Here is a 20,812-nt window from a genome sequence, read left to right as displayed (position 1 = left end):
TTTGCTGATGACACACAACTGGGAGGAGTGGCTGACATGCCAGAAGGCTGTGCTGCCATCCAGTGAAACCTCGACAGGTTGGAGAATTGGGCAGGGAGAAACTTAACGAAATATAACGAGGGCAAGTGTAGAGTCCTGCACCTGGGCAAGAACAACCCCAAACACTAGTATAAGTTGGGGACTGGACTACTGGAGAGCAGAGAAGGGGAGAGGGACCTGGGGGCCCTGGTGGACAGCGGGATGACCATGAGCCAGCACTGTGCCCTTGTGGCCAAGGCGGCCAATGGCATCCTGGGGTCTATCAGAAGGGGTGTGCTTAGTAGGCCGAGAGAGGTTCTCCTCCCCCTCTACTCTGCCATGGTGAGACCACATCTAGAATATTGCGTCCAGTCCTGGGCCCCTCAGTTCAAGAAGGACAGGGAACTGCTTGAGAGAGTCCAGCGCAGAGCCACAGAGATGATTAAGGGAGTGGAGCATCTCCCTTACGAGGAAAGGCTGAGGGAGCTGGGCCTCTTTGGCTTGCAGAAGAGGAGACTGAGGGGTGACCTCATTAACGATTATAAATATGTAAATGGCGAGTGTCAGGAGGATGAGGCCAGGCTCTTCTCGGTGACATCCAATGATAGGACAAGGGGCAATGGATGCAAGCTGGAATATAGGAGGTTCCGCTTAAATATGAGACAAAGCTTTTTTTTTTTTTTTTTTTTTTAAAAAACGTTGAGGGTGACAGAACACTGGAACAGGCTGCCTGGGGGGTTGTGGAATCTCCTTCACTGGAGACTTTCAAAACCTGCCTGGACGCGTTCCTGTGTGACATGATTTAGGTATTTCTGCTCCAGCAGGGGGCTTGGACTAGATGATCTTTCAAGGTCCCTTCCAATCCCTAGCATTCTGTGACTCTGTGATCTTACCCTCCATTACTTTCTGTATAGTCACATAATCATCACCTGTTACGGAAACTTGCTTCCAAAATTACTAGAAATGGACAGCAGTGAGACAGGGAACAAGATAAAGAATATTGACTCTGTAGGTCTAGCACAATTGTATGTTAATGAGCCCAAAGATAAGGAAGTAAAAGACTGTATGCATAGATAACGGGATCGGAAAGAACTGGCTTGACTGCTGAAGTCTGTCAAAGAAAGGAAGGGTCAGGAATTTAGCAGCAAGGAAGACTTCTGGCCTTCATCAAAAGAGCACCAGAGTACGCTGGACAACCACCCAAGGACTCCAGTACGCATGCGAATAGGAGCGGGAACCTACGTTAATGATTCTTCGGAGACCTGATGAATATGCAGGAGAGTTATGGGAAATGAAATTAACATGTATTTGTCCCACTAATATAAGCACACTGCCAGTAACCCTTAGTGTGTGTGTGTTAAGCGGAGCAATCCCCCACAGACCCGGCACCGTAATAAAGAATACCTGCCTAATAACTTTGGTTATAGAGTTTTCACTGTGTCAGCAGGAAGACTAAAATTGTATGCGTTTTTAAAGTTATTTTCTCATGCAGATTCTACTTCAATAGGCTGCCTCATTTGCATTCAGACTCAATGCACACAAGCAGTACAAGAACTTGTAAAAACTTACCTTACTTTCAGATTGCTTTCATTGTTCATGCCTTAAAAACGCAAAGCAATATCCTAAGAATAAATTGACACTAGAACACAAACCTGAACAGCAATCTGATACAGTATAATTACTCAGCCACTTTTCTTCTTTCCTGTATAAGCTCTCTCTGTGAAAGAATTTTCTAGAAAGTGCCTTCTCTACCCATAATTCTTTCCAGATGACACCTTTATCCCACTAACAATATAAATAAGTATCTATACTGGTTTATACACACACCCCTAACTCCCAAATTTTGCTGCCAAACTGGTACTATTTTGTTACAAACTGTCTCAAAAGTAAACCAACAAATTAATCGAAATATCTATTTGGGACAGCACAGCAAGGAAAGAAAAGCGTTCTACTTCCCTACCAACTTTCTCACCTCTCATTAAATCTTGCATGAACAACAAGAAAACTGTAAGATTTTCACCTACTGTAAGAAATGCATTAATGTTACTCCTACCACTTCTCAGTTTTCCTGCTAGCCGTAAAAGTCTAACAGAACATTCCAATACACCAAATTTACGTTTGGTCAAAGCCTTTTGAAATGCAAGAAGACATCAATATTTTCAAAACAGAAGATAATAACGAAGTAAAACTCAATGCTATTATTTTAAATCACGGAAAACAATTTACATTTCTGTAAGTGTAAGACAAACACCCTTTTCATGCTGTTCCTCCATAGCTTAAGCTGAATCTAGGTTACCCAGAAAGCTTTTAGTTTTGCTTTATAGAATGCATAAGATTTTGCTTTGTTTGGCAAACGAATATTGTCTTTGCCACTTCTGGATCCATATTTTTCAGTTTCCTGTCTTATCTGCCTCAAATTATAGGTCAGTTGGTCTAACAAAAGCTAGAACACTATTTTCTAGGGGAAAAAAATGCAATAAAAACAAATGGCATCAGTATATAGACAAAATGCAAACATCCAACGTTCTCTTGTAAAAGGGCAGTTTTCAAGTTACTACCCAGTTTCGATTTCTACATGACTACCATAGCACTCCAGTTCAGACACAGAATCCATGATATATTTTTTATACCTTGAAAACTAGCAATCACAAGAATTATGCACATAGTCTCTCTACATATATCTTGAAAAAGGTGAAAGCACTGCATTAAAATACAATCACGACAACCAAAATTTAGATTTAAAATATTTTCCACACACCTGGATAATTCTTGCTGCTTTTTCCTGTAGCTGTGCTGATAATGTGTCCTTCTCCTTCTGGCAAACAGCCAGTGCCTTCTCCCTCTCCTGAATTAACACCTGCACCTTCTCATGTAGTGATGCTGTTTTTTCAGCTTCAAATTCCTCCTGCATTAGTGACATATAATTTGAATTACAGAGAGAAATAAAAGAAAAGCAAACAAAAAGAGCCATACACAACAACACATTCCCCCTTTTTTGTTTAAATACACAAAGCCTTACTTCTCAGATTAATTAGCAGTAAATTACACAGTTAACACCCCATATCAACAAAATAACGCCAAAACTATGATTTTAATGACAAAACTATGATTTAAGACTAGTTAAATAAATTAACTACCTGAGTGCACTTCCTAAGACCTTTCTCATTTAAAATTGCTGAGATAGTAATGAGAAACAGAAAACTGATAGATGGAGACAGACAAAAGCCACTTTCATCAACTGCAAGTAATACAATATGCATAGCACTGAGTTCCACACAGGACAAGTGATTTTCAAGAACAAATTGTAAACTTACAAAGTGTAACTTGCCTACCTCAGAAGAATGTATCTACTCTAGGTATGACCCACTTGTGAATCAGCAAATAAGGGAGATGAAACAAGGCCCAGGGATCCCTTCATGAAGAGCCTAAAATGAACCCTGCAACAATCTGAACTGGGGAATGAGTTGTCATGATCACACTACAAAAAATATATGCAAGTTCACATCTGTGAACATCAATAAACTCCAGGGTGAAAGATGCTCTTTTTTTTTTTTTATATTATGATAAGTGAAGAAAACAACTTTTTTTTTCCCCAAGGAATAAAATAAAATTCAGGGTATGAGTGAACATATGAGCAAAACCTAAGAAGTCACCTAAACAGCCCTAGATCCTTTGTAGAGGATGCTTACACTGAGCACAGATAAGCCATCCATCACCACCTGGCATGTTGCTTGATGACACTATAAGGTCTGCCATCCCAGGCAAGACCAAGACCAAGACTGGCATTCAAGCAATAACAACACAAACTCCTACCAGGAATCCACAAGGCAGAGCAAGGCAGAAGAGCCATGTCCATCAAGATTACAGACTCAAACAGCAGAGTGCCTAGCTGTAGGCAAGACAGAAAACACAAAATCATAGAATCATTAAGGCTGAAAAAGACCTTAAAGATCATCTGGTCCAACCACCACCTTACTACCAACGTCACCCGCTAAACCATGTCCCTAAGCACCATGTCCAACCTTTCCTTAAACGCCCCCACGGATGGTGATGCCACCACCTCCCAGGCAACACATTCCAATGCCTGACTGCTCTTGCTGAGAAGAAATGTCTCCTCATTTCCAACCTAAACCTTCCCTGGCACAACTTCAGGCCATTCCCTCTAGTCCTATCACTAGTTACCTGTGAGAAGAGGCTGATCCCCAGCTCCCCACAACTTCCTTTTAGGTAGTTTTAGAGAGCAATAAGGTCTCCCGTGAGCCTCCTCTTCTCCAGAATAAACAACCCCACCTCCCTCAGCCACTCCTCACAGGACTTGTGTTCCAGGCCCTTCACCAGCTTCGTAGCCCTTCTCTGGACACGTTCCAGGGCCTCAATATCCTTCTTGTAGTGAGGGGCCCAAAACTGAACACAGTACTTGAGGTGCAGCCTCACCAGAGCCAGGATTGTCCCTCACTAGGTCCTGCTGGCTGCACTATTCCTGATACAAGCCAGGATGCCATGGGCCTTCTTGGCCACCTGGGCACACTGCCCACTCATGTTCAGGCGAGCATCGATCAGCACCCTCAGGTCCTTTACCTTTGCATATCTTTTGAGCCACTCTGCCCCAAGCCTGTAGCGCTACATGGGGCTGTTGTGGCCAAAGTGCAGGACCTGGCACTTAGCCATGTTGAACCTCACCCCATTGGCCTCTGCCCATCGACCCATCCCGTCCAGGTCCCTCTGTGGGGCCTTCCTACCCTCCGGCAGATCAACAGTTCCCCCCAACTTGGTGTCCTCTGCAAACTTACAGAGGGTGTGCTCATCCAAAACATCAATAAAGATATTAAAGAAGATGGGCCCCAATACCGACCCCTGGGGAACACCGCTGGGTGACAGGTTGCCAGCTGGATTTCACTCCGTTCACCGCCACTCTCTGGGCCCGGCTGCCCAGCCACTTTTTAACCCAGCAAAGAGTATACCTGTCCAAGCCATGGGCTGCCAGCTTCTCCAGGAGAATACTGGGGGAGACTAAGGGGTCTTGCTGAAGTCTACGTAGAACCAGGACAGTTGCTTGTCAAAGTCTCTCAAACAGTCTGCCTACTCTTCTTAGAAGCAATGCATCCGCTAATACAGAATGTAAGACTACAAAAGAAACTCTGAATGACTTAAAGCACCAGATTTCTGTCAGATCTTCCATCAGTTTTCCTGCTTAGAGGGAAATAAGCAAGGAAACTGGCTTGTGCAAAGACAACCCCATAAACAAGCATGGGGGAAGTAGCAATGAAGGATCATTGTAAAAACCTGTAGCAGACTATAATGCAGCTCAGCCTGACATTGCAAAGAGATGCAGTCAGTCTGCAAGAGATGCAGTCAGGACAAGAAACTGGTCATCAGGGCAATCAACAAACCAAAACCAACTCAGAGTCCTGTGGTGAGTACAGCAATGGCCCTACCATGAGCAGCTTTTCAAGATACACTTACGTCCTCTGTTTCAAAAGATACTCCAGACACAAAGAGGTCAAAAATGAATCTAAGTGATAGGACCTTTCAGCAGGCCAGGGGCAGGAAGTTAAGAGGAATTATCTGCATGTCCACAACATCCAGTTCCAACTGTTCGTGCAACTCTCTGGAAGCATCCTACTTGAAGAGATGACAGATACAGTAAGGTTCTGTTGACATCTCCCAGGGAGACACAAATACGGAGGATGGTCGATCACCAAATATAGGTTATTTTTGCTCAACATGTGCTCAGCACAGTGATAACAGATGCATGCAAGCGTTGCTCTTGGTGTTGGTGAGTTTCCCCCTCTCTTCTGAGGCACGATACATCTTCTCCACTTATCTCATAACTGAGTATATGACACCTAACTAACCTACCAAGGCATTTGGCATGAGGCACAGAAGATGACAGGCAATTACTACATCATACACAGTGCCAAAAAGAGATAATTTTTAGATATTCTCATCAAGATGAAAGTTTGGAACCAAAATGATGAACCCAAGAAAGCAGAAAAGAAAAACAAAATTCACATGCACAAAGTATTCAGACATCGCACAGTTGACAAAAGCTTAGGTAACTGAACATTTTTTGCTGTACATACACAAGTGCTGTAGACAAGGAAATACTTGGTCGAGAGTACAGTCTCTGCAGACACTAAGAAGAAAATCAAGTTTCAAGCAACAAAACGAACGTAAATCCACACAAGGACTATTTCTCAGAGCAAATACTTTGCACTGATTTTTTTTTTTTTTTTATCTAAAGGGCACCATTTCACAACCAATTCAGGATTAAATGAATCCTACGGTAAATACTGTAACTCCTTCACAGAACGCTGTATTATTTTTAGCACTGCTTTTCTAGTTCTAACATTGAGAAGCAAGGAAGAGAACTAGTTTGGATTGCCTTTTATATATAATACAGCTGAAATACAATAACATACTAATTGTTCATTTTCAAAAAAAGCAAGCTACCAGTACATTCTTTGAAGTTCATTTTAATTAGACCTTACCTTCAGCTGTGCAATTTGCTGCTCAAGGAGTACTTCTGACTGACACTTCAGCAGCTCAATCTCTTCCTGGAACTGAAGCTGTTGCTTCATTTTTACCTCCTCAAACTGAGACAGAAGAGCTGTCCTCACATTTTCTACTTCAGAGGCCGATGCAGAAGCATACATCTGCACACAAGGGAATAACAAAATATTTGAGCTAGTGTTATAATTAAGGAAGAAACAAAAATAAAAACAAACCATAAAGCCCAGACAAACTCTTAAGAGAATTTTCATAATAGTTGTCTCCAGACCTCAAAGCCATACAGAGGTGCTATCTATCATCATGCTGACTATGGAAAAGCAAGTCGATAAAAATAGGTAAGAAGCAACAAAAATACTTAAGATACCAAACATCTCCTACATTCATGAGACCATCAAGTCAACCTAACAGACCCTACTTATTTTTTTTTCCTCAACAGACATATGCCTAAGAAAAAAAGACTAAAGTCAAAGAGACCTGATAGCAGCCTTCCAGTACCCAAAGGAGGCCTACAGGAAAGCAGGAGACGGACTCTATCAGGGAATATGGTTATAGGAGAGGAGGGAACAGCTTTAGACCAAAAGAGGGTAGGTTTAGATTAGATATGAGGAAGAAATTCTTCACTCAGAGAGCAGTGAGGCCCTGGCACAGGCAGCCCAGAGAAGCTGTGGATGCCCCAACCCTGGCAGTGCCCAAGGCCAGGCCAAATGGGGCTTTTGAGCAACCTGGTCTAGTGGAAGGTGTCCCTGCCCACAGTAGGGGGGTTGGAACTAGAGGTTCCAACCCAAAGCATTCTATGATTCCAAAAAGAAAAAGAGGAGGGAAAGAAATACACAGAGAGCACACTTGTTGCAAATAGGATTAATTGTTAGGTAGCTATATTTAATGCTTTTATGCCATGAGTGGCTATATTTCAAACAAGGTAGTCCATCAAAAATGTACAGAGGAAGTTTCCCCCCCACGCTTCCCAACTACACTCTCCAACAAGAGTCACTGTAGTCACTGGAATAGAGAGAAATCCTCTTTCTTGAATCAAGGGCTTAAGACATTTAGTAACGTCTTAAGAAAAGAACTTTCCACTTATGAACAAAACTAAATTCCCTGTCAGGCTTTTCTTCCAAAAGTAGAGAGTTTGAAATTCAATATTGCCAGATAGAACAGCTAACAGCTCTATAGTCTGACAATCCAAAAGAACATGAAGATCTGCTCAAACAAACAGCATTTTTGTGAGGTGCCCAAAGTAATAAAATAAGTGCCCCAGGGATTAGGGGTTACTTAACATACTACCCAGTTTTCAAATCAGTAAGTGAAAAAGCAAGTTATACTTGTTGTCTATAACACGCCTTCTATTGTTTGGTTACAGTTAGATAAAGTTTATCTCATTTGTGAATTCTCCCAATATACAAGTGTAATATATACTACATAAAAGTGAAAAGTCTTGATCACTCATGACTCCTTGCATCAACACATGTAACTGTATAACAGACTCAATAAATAAGAGAATTTTCCATTTCAGTGTTTAATAAAAACTTACTTTACCAGATTTTTAGCCTTCATTGTGAAAGTAAACATCAAACTTATATATAAACATTTTCAACAAGAAATTGAAAAGCTTTAACAACAATACAGTTTGAAAATCTTCCTTGAGTAGACCTATTTGAAAAACATTACCAACTATAATTTCACTAAGAAAATAAATGAATGTTAGTAAAGCTGCTCACTAATATAAGCTTAAAGTGAGCAGTTACTTTCCACAAATAGTTAATAACCCAAATCATTATGACACTATTAGAAGAAAACCAAAAAAGCATCTAGGAATATTCCCTACGTTCTAAAATTAATAAAACTGAATTTACTCAGTGTGAATGAATGGCTTATTTTGGGTTTAGGTATTTGCAATACTCTGACCTCTTGTTCATGTTCATGTTGTGCTTTTAGTTTCCCCAGTTCTTTCTCCAACTCCCTGGAGTATTCCTCCTTATGTTTCTTAATTTCTGCCTCATGAAGATCCTGAAGTTCTTGCAGTGCTTTTCTATGTTTTTCTTCCATACGCACTACTTCCTCACGTAATATATCCAGGGCTAGATCTTTTTCTTCTTCCAACAAACGTCTTTGATTTTGAAGAGCTGTTTTCAAATCATTCTGTATATGCATTAATTTTAAAAAGGGTAAATAAAAAAGGTAAATAAAAAGGGTATAAAAGTACAAATATTTTTGTAACCCATTTGGAAAGTGCATGTCCTTCTGTATCAAAGTTTAAGTAAACATGATCAACATTGCCTCATGAATGAGAAGTATACACACACATGCACATACTCTGTATCACTGAAATGGGTTTATTTTTTCCATCTCTAACAGTTCTGTAAGTCCCCTGCTTTTTCTGGACATGGTGAGAGAAGTCAAAAAATAACACTAAAACCACAACAACAAACATTACAGCTATCTGGAGGATCCTCAAGTATCAGCTATGAAATAACAGCCTTCCTAACTCTCTGACTTGGAAAAATTTTGGTATCATTTTTTACATACCCAAACTCTAAAAGATCTCAGACCTCTGTCCATACACTCTTGTGCTATGTACTCCACCTGTTAAGGGCCTTAAGACAAGGCACACTCTCTCACCACCTACTCCCCAAATCCCATCTAGGACTCAGAGTACCTTTCCTCTATTCTTCCCCTCAAGTCTGTACCACTAAGGAGGACCTTTCAATTCACAAAGATGGACCCTAACCTACAGAAATACATTTACTCAATACCAATCAGTTCTAAAGAATGACACGGTAATTCTGCTAGACAAAGAAACTCCAAGCCACAAAGCAGAGACCCTCCAATTGGAAATTATGTTAAACTTTTATCTCATGTATATTCTCCATACACTGAGATAGAAAACTCATTAGTCTGAGTGTTTGGGGAAGGGATGACAGACTTTTTCATCTTCGGTTTCCTACTTCAACTCACAGTACGACCATGCAAGTTTTAGTGCTGGCACAGAGAAGCCTGTAGAAAATACACCCAAAGAACATGGGTAAAAGGTGATCCCACACATTTCAACATCTCACACTTAGGCAGGCTTAAAAACATAATATGAAATTTCACCTTCTATGCTAAGTTTTCTTTCTGACTCACCTTATGAAATTCTTCTGCTTCCATAGCCATAATTTTAAGTTTTTCCATATGCACAGTAGCTAGCTCAATTTTCAAATTGTTTTGTGCAAGCTGAAGTTCCTCAGCATACTTTAATTTCAACATCTCTATCTCTTGAGCCAAGTGTGCTTGATCCATTTTGTCCTTTTCACGGAACTGTTCTGTGTGATGCAGCTGTAGCTTCTCAAGAACCTGCCTGTGTTCATCTCTTATATTCTGAATTTCTGACAGGTAGGATGACTCCAAGGAATCCAGGTTTGATAAGTGTTTAGCCTCCAGTTCATCAATTTGTGCTTGATGTTTTGTCTGCAGTTCAGCAACAGAAGCTTCAATCTGAATCTGCTGTTTACTTTCTAGTGTAGATTTAAGCATCTCAATTTCAGCTTGGTGCTTTGTCTGAAACTCAGTTGTAAGAGACAAAATTTGCTCCTTATGCTTTTCCTGTAACTGCTGACTTTGGAGTTCTAGCTCATCAACATGTTTCTTCTTCAGCTCTTGGAGAAGAATCTCTTGCTCAGTAGTGAATTTCTGAGTCATAGCTTTGTGTTCCTCCATAAATCTAAATTATTTCCAATAAAGTTCAAAGAATATTGTCAAAAAGGCACTTTTTGTTGAAATAATAAATAACAAAGAGGTAGGCCTTATTTAGCCTCCATACCTTCAGCTTTATGTTTCTAATACATAGCTAATTCAAAGCAAACCACAACGATGATTTCATAGCCACATAATTAATGTTTTAGGCAATGTAAGTTGGTCATATCTGGTTATTATTAGCTAGACTGGCACCCCTATTAAATTCCTACTAATACAGAGTAACACGCAAACCTTGTTCTCTCAGTCTCATTTAAAGCCCACCGATGGGGTAGTACAGGAAATTAACACTGACAAAGAGCCCACAAAAGATGAATTTCAAAACCAGTTTGAGCAAATATTGCCATACGAGAGCATCTAGGAAACAGTACATACATTTCAAGTGCGTGCCTTATTACTGTTTACTTGCAGACAACATCTCTAAATGTATGAGGTTTAGACTAAGACTTAAAACCACTGTGGAAGCATATGAGGGAAACAGGGGCTTCTCCAAATTAATCTCAGCTTTCTGAGGTCTACTTAAAAGCTTGATGCAGAAGATTTAATATCTTAAATGCTGCAATTTGCAGTAATCATTAATTATAGTATCAACCATCAACCTCAGCATTCAGTGGATAACAGAAGCTTCATTTACTGGGGAAGACTTGCTCAAATTCATTTGAATAGTTTGAACGACCTTGAAAACATTTCAAGAATTTTCCCATTTATATGTCCTGAATGTTTCCTTTCCTCCACGACTAATATATGATTTTCATCTGCACAGTATATTCTTAAATGAAATGAAATGTAACAGTCAGAACTAGACCAGATTTGCTAGACTAGATTTAACGCATTTACTTGAAGTACAATTCTATAGAAACTGTAATGGACAGCATTACTGTTCCTTGATAATGTAAGCTTTACATATGTAAGTAATCTGGTGCCATCAAGTGACAAACCTACATCACTGTCACTTACTAGATTTAAAATAAGAAAACAATATCTGAATGAGAGACTAATCATTCCTAATGAGCATTGAGCATTTCCTTGAGCATTTTCACTTAAGACTTACTTGTTTTGTGCTTCCATAAGTTTCAGTGCACATTCTTCCTGCAGACAAAGCATGGCCTTTTCCATTTCTTCTCCCATGAGCACTCTGGCTGCCTGCAGATCACTCTCATATTGTTCCTGAGATTTGTGTGTAGCCTGTGCACTTGCAAGGCTGTCCTCCAGTTGTTGCAAGTTGTTTTGTTGCTCTTTTACTAACTTTTCTAATTCTACAATTCTGGCAGCTTGGTAATCTTGGAGCCGATTCATTTCTGCTTCACGAACTTCAAATTCCTTTTGCAAATTCTGTTTCTCACATTCCAATCTATTTTGCAGTTCTAAACGCAACAATGATAATTTCTCTTCTGCTTGGATTCTCTGGTCCTCACTTTCGTGTTTCCATTTATTCTCTTTTTCTTTGTACATAGTCTCTATTTTCTGGATTTCTTCTCTGGCTTCTCTTAATTCATTCTTGTGATTCTCAGCAATTTTATATTTTACCTGTGAACACATTTATTAAAATTGCATAAAATAACAGAACGCAACTGAAGTGTCTGCAGTAAACACTCCCAGGCATTTAATGTCTTGGAGAGATTCGATCCTTGCAGACAAGTCACCCTTCCAAACAAAAGAAAGGCTGAAATGAATTCAAATACCTATACATTGACAACTCTCTTCTACAACTACCTGAAAGGAGGTTGTAGTGAGGAGAGTGTCAGTTTCTTTTCTCAATTGACAAGTGACAGGACAGGAAGTGTTCTCAAATTGTGTCAGAGGAGATTTAGACCGGACATTAGGAAAAATTTCTTCACAGGGAGAGTGGTTAAGAATTGCATGGGCTGCCCAGGGAAGTGGTAGAGTCTCCATCCCTGAAGATATTTAAGAGAAGTGTGGGCATGGCACTGAGGGTTCAGTGATGGGACTCAGTAGGTCAGGATGACAGATGGACTTGATCTTGAAGTTCTTTCCCAACCTAACTGATTCTATGATTCTCAGCTCAAAGGCTTTGATGATGATAATAAAGAGCCACACCAGAATAAAATGAAAACAGAAATCTGTTGTCCTATTCTTTCTTCTTCCCCAAGAAACTGCTCTTAAAAAAAATATCTGATTGTTTGCTTCAGAAGACAGTCCTATCAAAACCAGAAAATGCTTTGGGGTGACATATTCAGCAGAAGGGCGTTTTCTATCTGCCACGTTGCTTTCTGCTCAATTCTCCATTACTGCGTGACACAACAGTATGAAAGTGCATGACCTTACTTAGAAATATAAGATGCTGCTCCACAGGATGAACTTAAGTACTTGCCTGTATTAGAAGCAGTGTACATATGCTTGACCCACATTAATGAAAATGGTGGATTGGACCAACCCTTGAAACATTTTCCTCTCACACTGTCTGTGCTCTTAAACGCTTAGTCCCCTTGCAGATTAACTTTTCTTCAATGCTAATGTGCTCTGAACTTCAGACTTGCATTCCAATATCGAAGTGTATCCATGCAACTCTATTTAAACCTGAAGCCAACATCACCAACTAGGCACATTTTAAAATAAGTGCCACATGTACTTCTCCTGGCCTTCCTAGCAGACCTGCACTTACCCAACTCTATACAAACAGCCCTGTAACTTGGATTACCTGTTCCATTTCCTTTTTCAGATGCTTTTCATTCTGCACTGAAAAATCTTTTTGTTTAGCAATCTCTTCCTTTAAACACTTTATTTCATCTGAAAGCTCTGCAATATGCTGTTTCTCAGAGTGGAGGAGAGAAAGCTTGACTTTGTGCTCTTCCTCCAGCACAGACACTCGTGTGGCCACCTCCATTTCAACTTGACGTGCTGCATCTTGAGCACTCTGTAGGCGTAATTTGGTGATTTCTGTCAGAAAAAAAATACAAAAAAAACAAAAACAAACAAAAAAAGACACTGAAATGACTTTCAAGAATTTATTTAACAGATCACAGTAATGCACAGCAATAAAGCTGAATGTTGTCAGGTATGCAGTTCATCAGTAGTCATACTAACTACATGCAAACAAGAATCATTTATCAAAAATGATTTTGTAGTCTGCTTTGCTTTATCATCACCTTTGAAATCTGTCAGTATCAACACACACGAAACCTGTGGCAGGACTTCCCTGCTAACAGTACAGCCATGAGTTGATTTTCTTTTTAGACATTATAATGGCAGATTTATGGAAGTTTTATCTCCTCTTTCACATACAGAATTCATGTAAAGAATTTCTCCAAAAAGTCAATTGGAGAAAACTCTAAACATCCTAATTTAGCAGTTTTGATACATTATCTACTAGTTGAAAAAACAAACAAAAAACAATTGAACATAAGTAGTATGTCTGAAAATTTAAGAAGTTGCACCGATCTTTTTAACCAACGTACAGTGGAATATAGCTATGTAACACACAACTATAACTAACTGTGAGTTATGGATGAGTTAAAACGTGTGTAATATTGTGCTCTCAGAAAGAGGTTGCAAATAAAAGAACTGCCATGATCCCTTATCGGCACCTCAACAATACGTGCATTTCCTATTGAATACAAGCCAGCATATTTATCTAAATTACAAGATTGCATTTTGCAAGACAAGCAGCAACTGTTAAGAAATTAATGAGACTTCCTATGTGGCTAGTTTCATGTAAACTTAGCCATAAGAAGAACTTTATCCTGAATTCTACAGCAGAACTTATTCATTGTAAATTCTGCTCTCCATAAATACTTTCCTCTTTGTTCCCAAATTCATTCCAATACATATACCAACTATTGGAAAATGCGGGAAGAAAATAATACTGAAGTTAAATGAACAGAGGGCTATCAAATCCACAAAATGAACACTGGCAAAAGAGGTGTGGAACAAAGAACATAAGTTGGCGTACTCTGTAGAGTACGCTCTCTGTGGACTGAGAAATGTCCTACTTCACCTAAACACGACAAATATTTAACATGTCTGACAGACGATATTTATTTGAAATTTTTCGTGTTAATTCACAAATTGACATCGACCTTCTAGACATCAAGAATGCAAACTTAATTAACTCCTTCTAGCAACTACTCCTCAGTTGCAGAAGGTTTTTACCACAGAATAAGCAACTTCAGGTCACCACATCTTTGAAAGGAACCTTTTTCATTTAGGTAATTAGTCTCCTAGACTGTCTAGCTGTATTATGTCTGAGAAGGTCATGTAAGACAACGTCATAAGCTTTGTGGATGTGACAGTGTGCTGTCATCTGCTGCCTCCACCAATGAGACCTATTATCATCATAGAAGGAACTTCTCCCGAGTTGGAAGGGACCCACAAAGATCATCAAGTCCAACTCGTGGCACCACACAGGTCTACCCCAAAATTCAGACCATATGACTAAGAGCACAGTCCAAACGCTTCTTAAAGCCCGACAGGCCTGGTGCCATGAACAACTCAACATAACCATAAAAGTCAAAAGCAAAGTGCTCAACACTAGGAATTAACAAGTGTTGTGTTCTTTATATATAAAAAAAAGGTTAATTTCATCAGATAACCTTTAAATATTTAAAGAAAAGCATAAGCCACACAAGCAGCTTACCATTTTACCTCCCAGTTTGTCAGTTTATCTTACCTTTTATATGTTCATCTGAAAGCCTAGCACGGAGCTGCTCAAGTTCCAAACAATGCTTTCTTTTCATTTCCTCTATTTCTACTATGTATTTGCCTGACAGATCCTTCTTCATTTTCATTAGGTCCTCTTTATATTGAAGTGCAAGGGAAGACCTTAAGGAATCTAATTCATGTTTGTGCTGTTCTTTAAGTTGTACCTGCAAACAGGCAAGTTCTTCCTATATAAAAAAATGGATTAAGAAGACATCTTCAGCTTTGCGTTGAGGAAACTATGCCAAGATTCTTTCAAGGGGAACAATAAATTAATTCCACTATGAAGCGTGTGCTTGACATTTATCTATCTGGCTTACAAAAACCCTGCTGATTTGCTCCTGCCACTTCAACTGCTACTACTGCAACAGAATCCCTCAAGGTATATATGCTCTGGAATCACGTGACAAGTCAGAGCAGAGTTTCGGAGCCGTTTGATAGTATATTAGAGAAGGTCCCACAAGCATCTGGGTGGAGAAACCATCAACGCTCAACACTGAGGAGACCCCCCTCCTTCCCCATGCACAGAGCCTAGACATCAATCTGTGAATGCAGTTTCACACTCAGCTAGGAAACAAATTACAGCAATTTAGAAAAAAATGATATGTACTTCTCATTTGTTTTAGAACTGAGATTTTGTGTATGTTACTAAAGAAACTGAGCTCATGCTGTCTGGAGTATGTCTTGTTTCCTCACTAAAAATATTACTATTTTTAAAGCTAATTTAGAAATAAAATCTTAAAATGAAAAAAGATTAAAAAAACAACTTTGGGAACTGTTAGACAACTTCAATTAAACTGAACAAAACTTTTATCATAAAATTACAAGGGACATGAAAATAGATGTATACATAAAAGAAACCGAATTAGTGTCTCCACTTAAGAAAACAGAGCGATGAAAAGCACAATCACTACAGAAGCTATAGAAAAAAATGCAGTGAAATCTGTACTTGTGTGGAAGAGATTTGACAAGAACTCTGTCCTTATTATGAACAGGATAATCCAAACAAAAGACACACAGAACCTCACATTTGATCTATTCTAACTTGGGAATTATTTAAAACTGATGATTTAATACACGTTTGGCAAAAATAATTAAGCCATAATAAATTTCTCAAATATAATTAACTTCGTCTTAGTACCTGGGAATTGGACATCAATTTTCATACAGATCATTTATGGACTAGAAGAACTTCAGAAATACTACCTTATGCTGCTCCACCTGTTGATTTAGCTGATGAAGATAAAGATCTCTTCTCTCTTTCTCATCAGTCTCTCCAAAAACTGTGACAGAACTGAGAAGAGAAAAAGAGTTTTAAAGTTTAAGATCATATCACGTGTCACAAATTAGGTTAAACGAACTTGCTGACTTACAATATGGTATTGAAAGTAGGCAAAGAGCAACTGTAATAGCTACACGGGAAAGTATCCTCCACGTTCATAGAATCATAGAGTGGTTTGGGTGGGAAGGGACGTTAAAGATCATGTAATTCCATAACCCCCCCCGCCATGGGCAGAGGCAACTTCCACTAGACTGGGTTGCTTAAGGTCCCATCCAACCCAGCCTTGACCACTTCCAGGGATGGGCCATCCACATCTTCTCTGGGCAATGTGTTCCAGTTCCTCACCACCCTCAGAGTAAAGAACTTCTTCCTTATATCTAATCTAAATCTACCCCCTTATAGTTTAAAGCCATTCCCTGTTATCCTATCATTATGCTCCCTGACAAAGAGGCTCACTCCTGCTTTTCTGTAGACACCCGTTTAGGCACTGAAAGGCCGCTATAAGATGGCCTCTACCGGACTCCCTCCAACAGGTCCATGTCCTTCTTGTGCTGGGAGCCCCAGTCACCTCCTTATTTTCCATGTGCCTTAGCATAGCTTCCCAGAGGATCTGCTCCGTGATTTTGCTGGGAAGAAGAGGTGAGACTGACTGGCCTGTAGTTCTTCAGGTCTTTCTTCTTCCCTTTTGGAAAACAGGGGGTTATGTTTCCCCTCCTCCAGTCAGCAAGAACTTCACCAGACTGCCACGACTTCTCATATGTGATGGACTGTGGCTCAGAAACTTCATCTACCAGTTCCCCCACAACCCGCAGATGCATCTCTCAGGTCCCACGGGCTTGTACACCTTCAGGTTCCTTCAATGGTCTCAGACTTGATCTTCTCCTACAGTGGATGGTTCTTCATTCTCCCGGTCCTTGCCTTTGCCTTCTGGGACTTGATTTGTGGGGCTAAAACTCTTGCTGGTGAACACTGAGGCAAAGCCATTGAGTACCTCAGCCTTCTCCATATCTCGGGTGACCAGGTCTCCCGTTTCCTTCCAGAAAGGGCCCACAAATTCCCTCGTCTTCCTTTTATCACTGATGTACCTATAGAAGCCTTTCTTGTTGCCCTTGATGTCCCTGGACAAATTTAATTTTAAGAGGGCTTTGGCTTTCCTAACCAGCATCCCTGGCTGCTTGGACGATTTCTCTGTTTTCCTCTCAGCTTATCTGTCCTTGCTTCCACCCTCTGTAGGCCTCCTTTTTCTGCTTGAGCTTGGCCAGGAGCTCCTTGTTCATCCATGCAGGCCTCCTGGCATTTTTGCCTGACTCCCTCTTTGTTGGGATGCATTACTACTGAGCTTGGAGGAGCTGATCCTTGAATATTAACCAGCTTTCTTAGGCCTCTCTTCCCTCCAAGGCTTTCTCCCATGGTACTCTACCAAGCAGCTCTCTGAAGAGGCCAAAGTCTGCTCAGCTAAAGTCCAGGGTAGCAAGTTTGCTGTGTTTCCCCCTCACTGTCCTCAGGACCCTAAACTGCACCATTTCACAGTTGCTGCAGCCAAGGCTGCCCTTGAGCTTCACTTTCCCCACCAGCCCTTACTTGCTGGTGAGAACGAGGTCTAGCATAGCACTGTCATCTGACACCCTTTTCAGAAGCTGAAAGCACAGATTTTCAAGTGGTACACGTTAGGTCATCCCTTCAAGGAGATAATTCTCTTTTGATGGGATTTTCTAACCTGTATGAAAATGGCAATGAAGAAGCAGTGGATGTAGATGTAAAATCTCCAGTTTTCTCTGAAAGTACCTATTCTGTTGACGACGATGAAAATGTTACCGAGAAAAAGATTTTGGTAAGCGATATTTCATGCCTTGATTTCATTGTATTTACACAAGACTGCTCAGCTCTGTTCCCATCCTAAATCATTGCTGGGCGATTGGCTCTAAGTAGTGGGAAATTAAACACCAAGAGGGGTATGAATAGCGTTGTTCTCCATGTACTGTTGTTAGTACCTCTCTCACTGTCAGATACTGGAGCAAACTCTGGGCTGTATGTAAAGATTGTTTGCCACAGCTTTGAATAAGTGAAAATGCCTTCCAAATACTAAAACTGAAGAATAGGCTGCTTACAGCAGGCTTAGTGTCCCACACGTCTTTATGCTGCTGGTCTGGTACCAGTAAAAATCTGGATTGCTCTTGTGTTCTCTGAAGACTTCTTGAGAGGACTTTGCAAATCCTGGTACTTTTGCAGCGGGATTCCGTGGAAGTAACTGATTGGCAACTTTGTGGTAGAGAGTTAGAAGAGACTGTTTCAAAATAGCAGAAGAAAGGTTTTTCTTGGTAATGGGAGTTTTTATGTACTTGTTTCTGTATCCTTTCACAGGAAGATAGTCTACTTCAAAAAATTAATTTTATTCATTTTATTCTCAATTTTTATGCCTTTCTTTTGAAGGAAAATTAATTACAAACACATAAAATGCCCCATTTTCCTATCTCCAACATGTGCCTCATGCCCCTTCCCATGGGCTGAGCTAGCAGCCCTGTAACTGAAGGCGTTTGCTTTGGCTCAGTTTGGGACACACTTCCAGTGGAAAACTGTTCACCAAGGGTTAAGCTTTGATCACTTCATCAAACTAGTGTTGAGTTTCTGCACAGCTGTCCCAATTGGTAGATCCCAAACAGATGAAATGTGTGATGTTGCAGCATGTGATGGGCACAGAAGAGGAAGTGGTACGGAACCGTCTCTAGTGGCAGTTACATTGGGTTAAATGCACTGTTAACTTGCAGTTTTATTGAAAAGGTGAAGTTTAGGGAATGTCCTCCTGCAGAGTTCAGCTTCTCTCGGACACAGACAACTTAAATTGACTGGCTCTGATAGAGGCCAGAGGATTTGGGCTGGTTTGGGTTTGTTGGCTCCATGAAAGTTAGCATGGCTCTTAGCGTGGTGGTGCAGAGGGCCATTCCTGACAGAGGTTCCCCTTCAGTGTTAACGTCAGGCTGGTTGGATGCTGCTTGAACGGTGATTAAAGTTTGTATATTGTAACTTTATATTAAACTTTTAACCCTTTTTGATTTGAAGATGAAGAATCTTCTGGATGCTGACACAATGTCCTGGTTCCAGTTAGGACAGAGTTAATTTTCCCTCATAGTAGCTGGTAGGGTGCTATGTTTTGGATTAGGATGAGAAGAGCGCTGATAACATGCTGATGTTTCAATTGTTGCAGAGCAGTGTTTACACCAGGCCAAGGACTTTTCGGCTTCTCGCTCTGTCCTGCCAGCGAACAGGCTAGGGGTGCAGCAGGAGCTGGGGGGGGACAGACCCAGGACAGCTGACCCAAACTGGCCAAAGGGGTATTCCATACCATCTGACGTCATGCTAAACAATATATAGGGGTGGCTGGCCGGGGTGGGGGGCAATTGCGTTGTGCATCACTTGTTTCTTACACATTATTATTATTAATACTATTATCATTATCACTATTATTATTATTGTTATTATTATTTCCCTGTCTTAATAACCTGTCTTTATCTCAACTCACAGGCTTCACTTTCCCATTTCTCTCCCCCATCCCTGAGAGGGAGGGGGGGAGGGTGAGCGAACAGCTGTGTGGTGTTTAGCTGCCAGCCAGGTTAAACCACAACACACAACAGTGGATGTTGTGTGTGATTTCAGTTTGGCTTTTTGGGAAGCCTCATTGTGAGGTGTCCTTAATCTTAAGTTGACTGTTATACCCCCATAGACAAACTGAACAGATTTCAGTAGAGGCTTATCATTTACAGTATTCCTCAGAATGACACGTCAGCTGAGACTAAACACGAATGCTTCTCTTTCAAAGACTCTTCTGTTTCTTAAGGCTACTGAAAGAGAAAAATGTAGGCAATGGTTTTCAAGGAGTACTGGTGCTGCATTTGTCATCATATTTGCTGCCTCTAACTCTTTGAAGGAGTAGGCATTTACTCAAGTCAGCACTAGTAACAAAGGTGCTATAAATAGAGACAGCTCAACAGCTGGATTCAGAACACTAAGTTAATGTGAATAAATAAAATATTTTTTTATTTTCAAGCAGATGAGAGAAGCGGATAATCTAACCCCGTCTGATTTGCAAGATGACATAAGATCAAGAGTATCTGCCACAGACGTGATGAGCAATGAATATGGCAGCAGTAAGTTCAACTTTGTTTGTAGGTTCCTTTCACTTTTTTGATAGCTTCGGGAAAAAACTGTTCTAACATTGCCACTTTCCCCAATTTTCTTTTACTGTGCATCTTTTATTTGCTATCTGTGCCTTTCTTAGTTGGTTCAGAAGATAGTCACGCTAGTGAAAGTCTACTTTTCCTTCTTTGTCCCTTTTCATACTGGGTAGGAGACATGGAGTTTTATTGAGTCTTAACTTAAAATCATCATCATCATCGTTCCTGGTGCTAAAGGTGACTTATAACCTTTTACTTGTTTAAGTTGGTTCGGGTCAACCTCTTATAAGATTTCAATCAACTAACCATACATTTATGCTAGCAGAAGGAATCAGTTACTTGCAAGCACTTATGCTGGTTTCAAGTTCTCTTCAGCTTTCTAACACCTGGGGGCTGTCTCTTTCTCTAGGTACCAGCTCAGATTTGCTTAAATAGTGGAAAA

General features: G+C 40.3%; 1 protein-coding gene across 11 annotated transcripts in view; it reads right to left on the bottom strand.

The window, feature by feature from the left end:
• The window catches only part of PCNT (pericentrin), a 100,231-nt gene that overhangs the window by 53,201 nt on the left and 26,218 nt on the right, over positions 1-20,812 (bottom strand). For all 11 annotated transcript variants that reach the window (XR_010832150.1, XM_048047156.2, XM_048047157.2 and 8 more), the window contains 8 exons: positions 16,126-16,213; positions 14,891-15,107; positions 12,923-13,161; positions 11,315-11,790; positions 9,655-10,231; positions 8,437-8,670; positions 6,510-6,674; positions 2,777-2,923 (listed from right to left, as the gene is read on the bottom strand). Coding sequence is in view for 10 of the 11 variants with exons in the window: in XM_048047156.2 (XP_047903113.2) it covers positions 2,777-2,923; positions 6,510-6,674; positions 8,437-8,670; positions 9,655-10,231; positions 11,315-11,790; positions 12,923-13,161; positions 14,891-15,107; positions 16,126-16,213 (2,143 nt within the window). In the remaining variant the exon portion in view is untranslated. The remainder of the gene's footprint in view (positions 1-2,776; positions 2,924-6,509; positions 6,675-8,436; positions 8,671-9,654; positions 10,232-11,314; positions 11,791-12,922; positions 13,162-14,890; positions 15,108-16,125; positions 16,214-20,812) is intronic.

Source organism: Anser cygnoides, chromosome 6 (genome assembly GCF_040182565.1).
Source record: "Anser cygnoides isolate HZ-2024a breed goose chromosome 6, Taihu_goose_T2T_genome, whole genome shotgun sequence".
NCBI lineage: Eukaryota > Metazoa > Chordata > Aves > Anseriformes > Anatidae > Anser > Anser cygnoides.
This window is presented reverse-complemented; position numbering and strand designations above follow the sequence as displayed.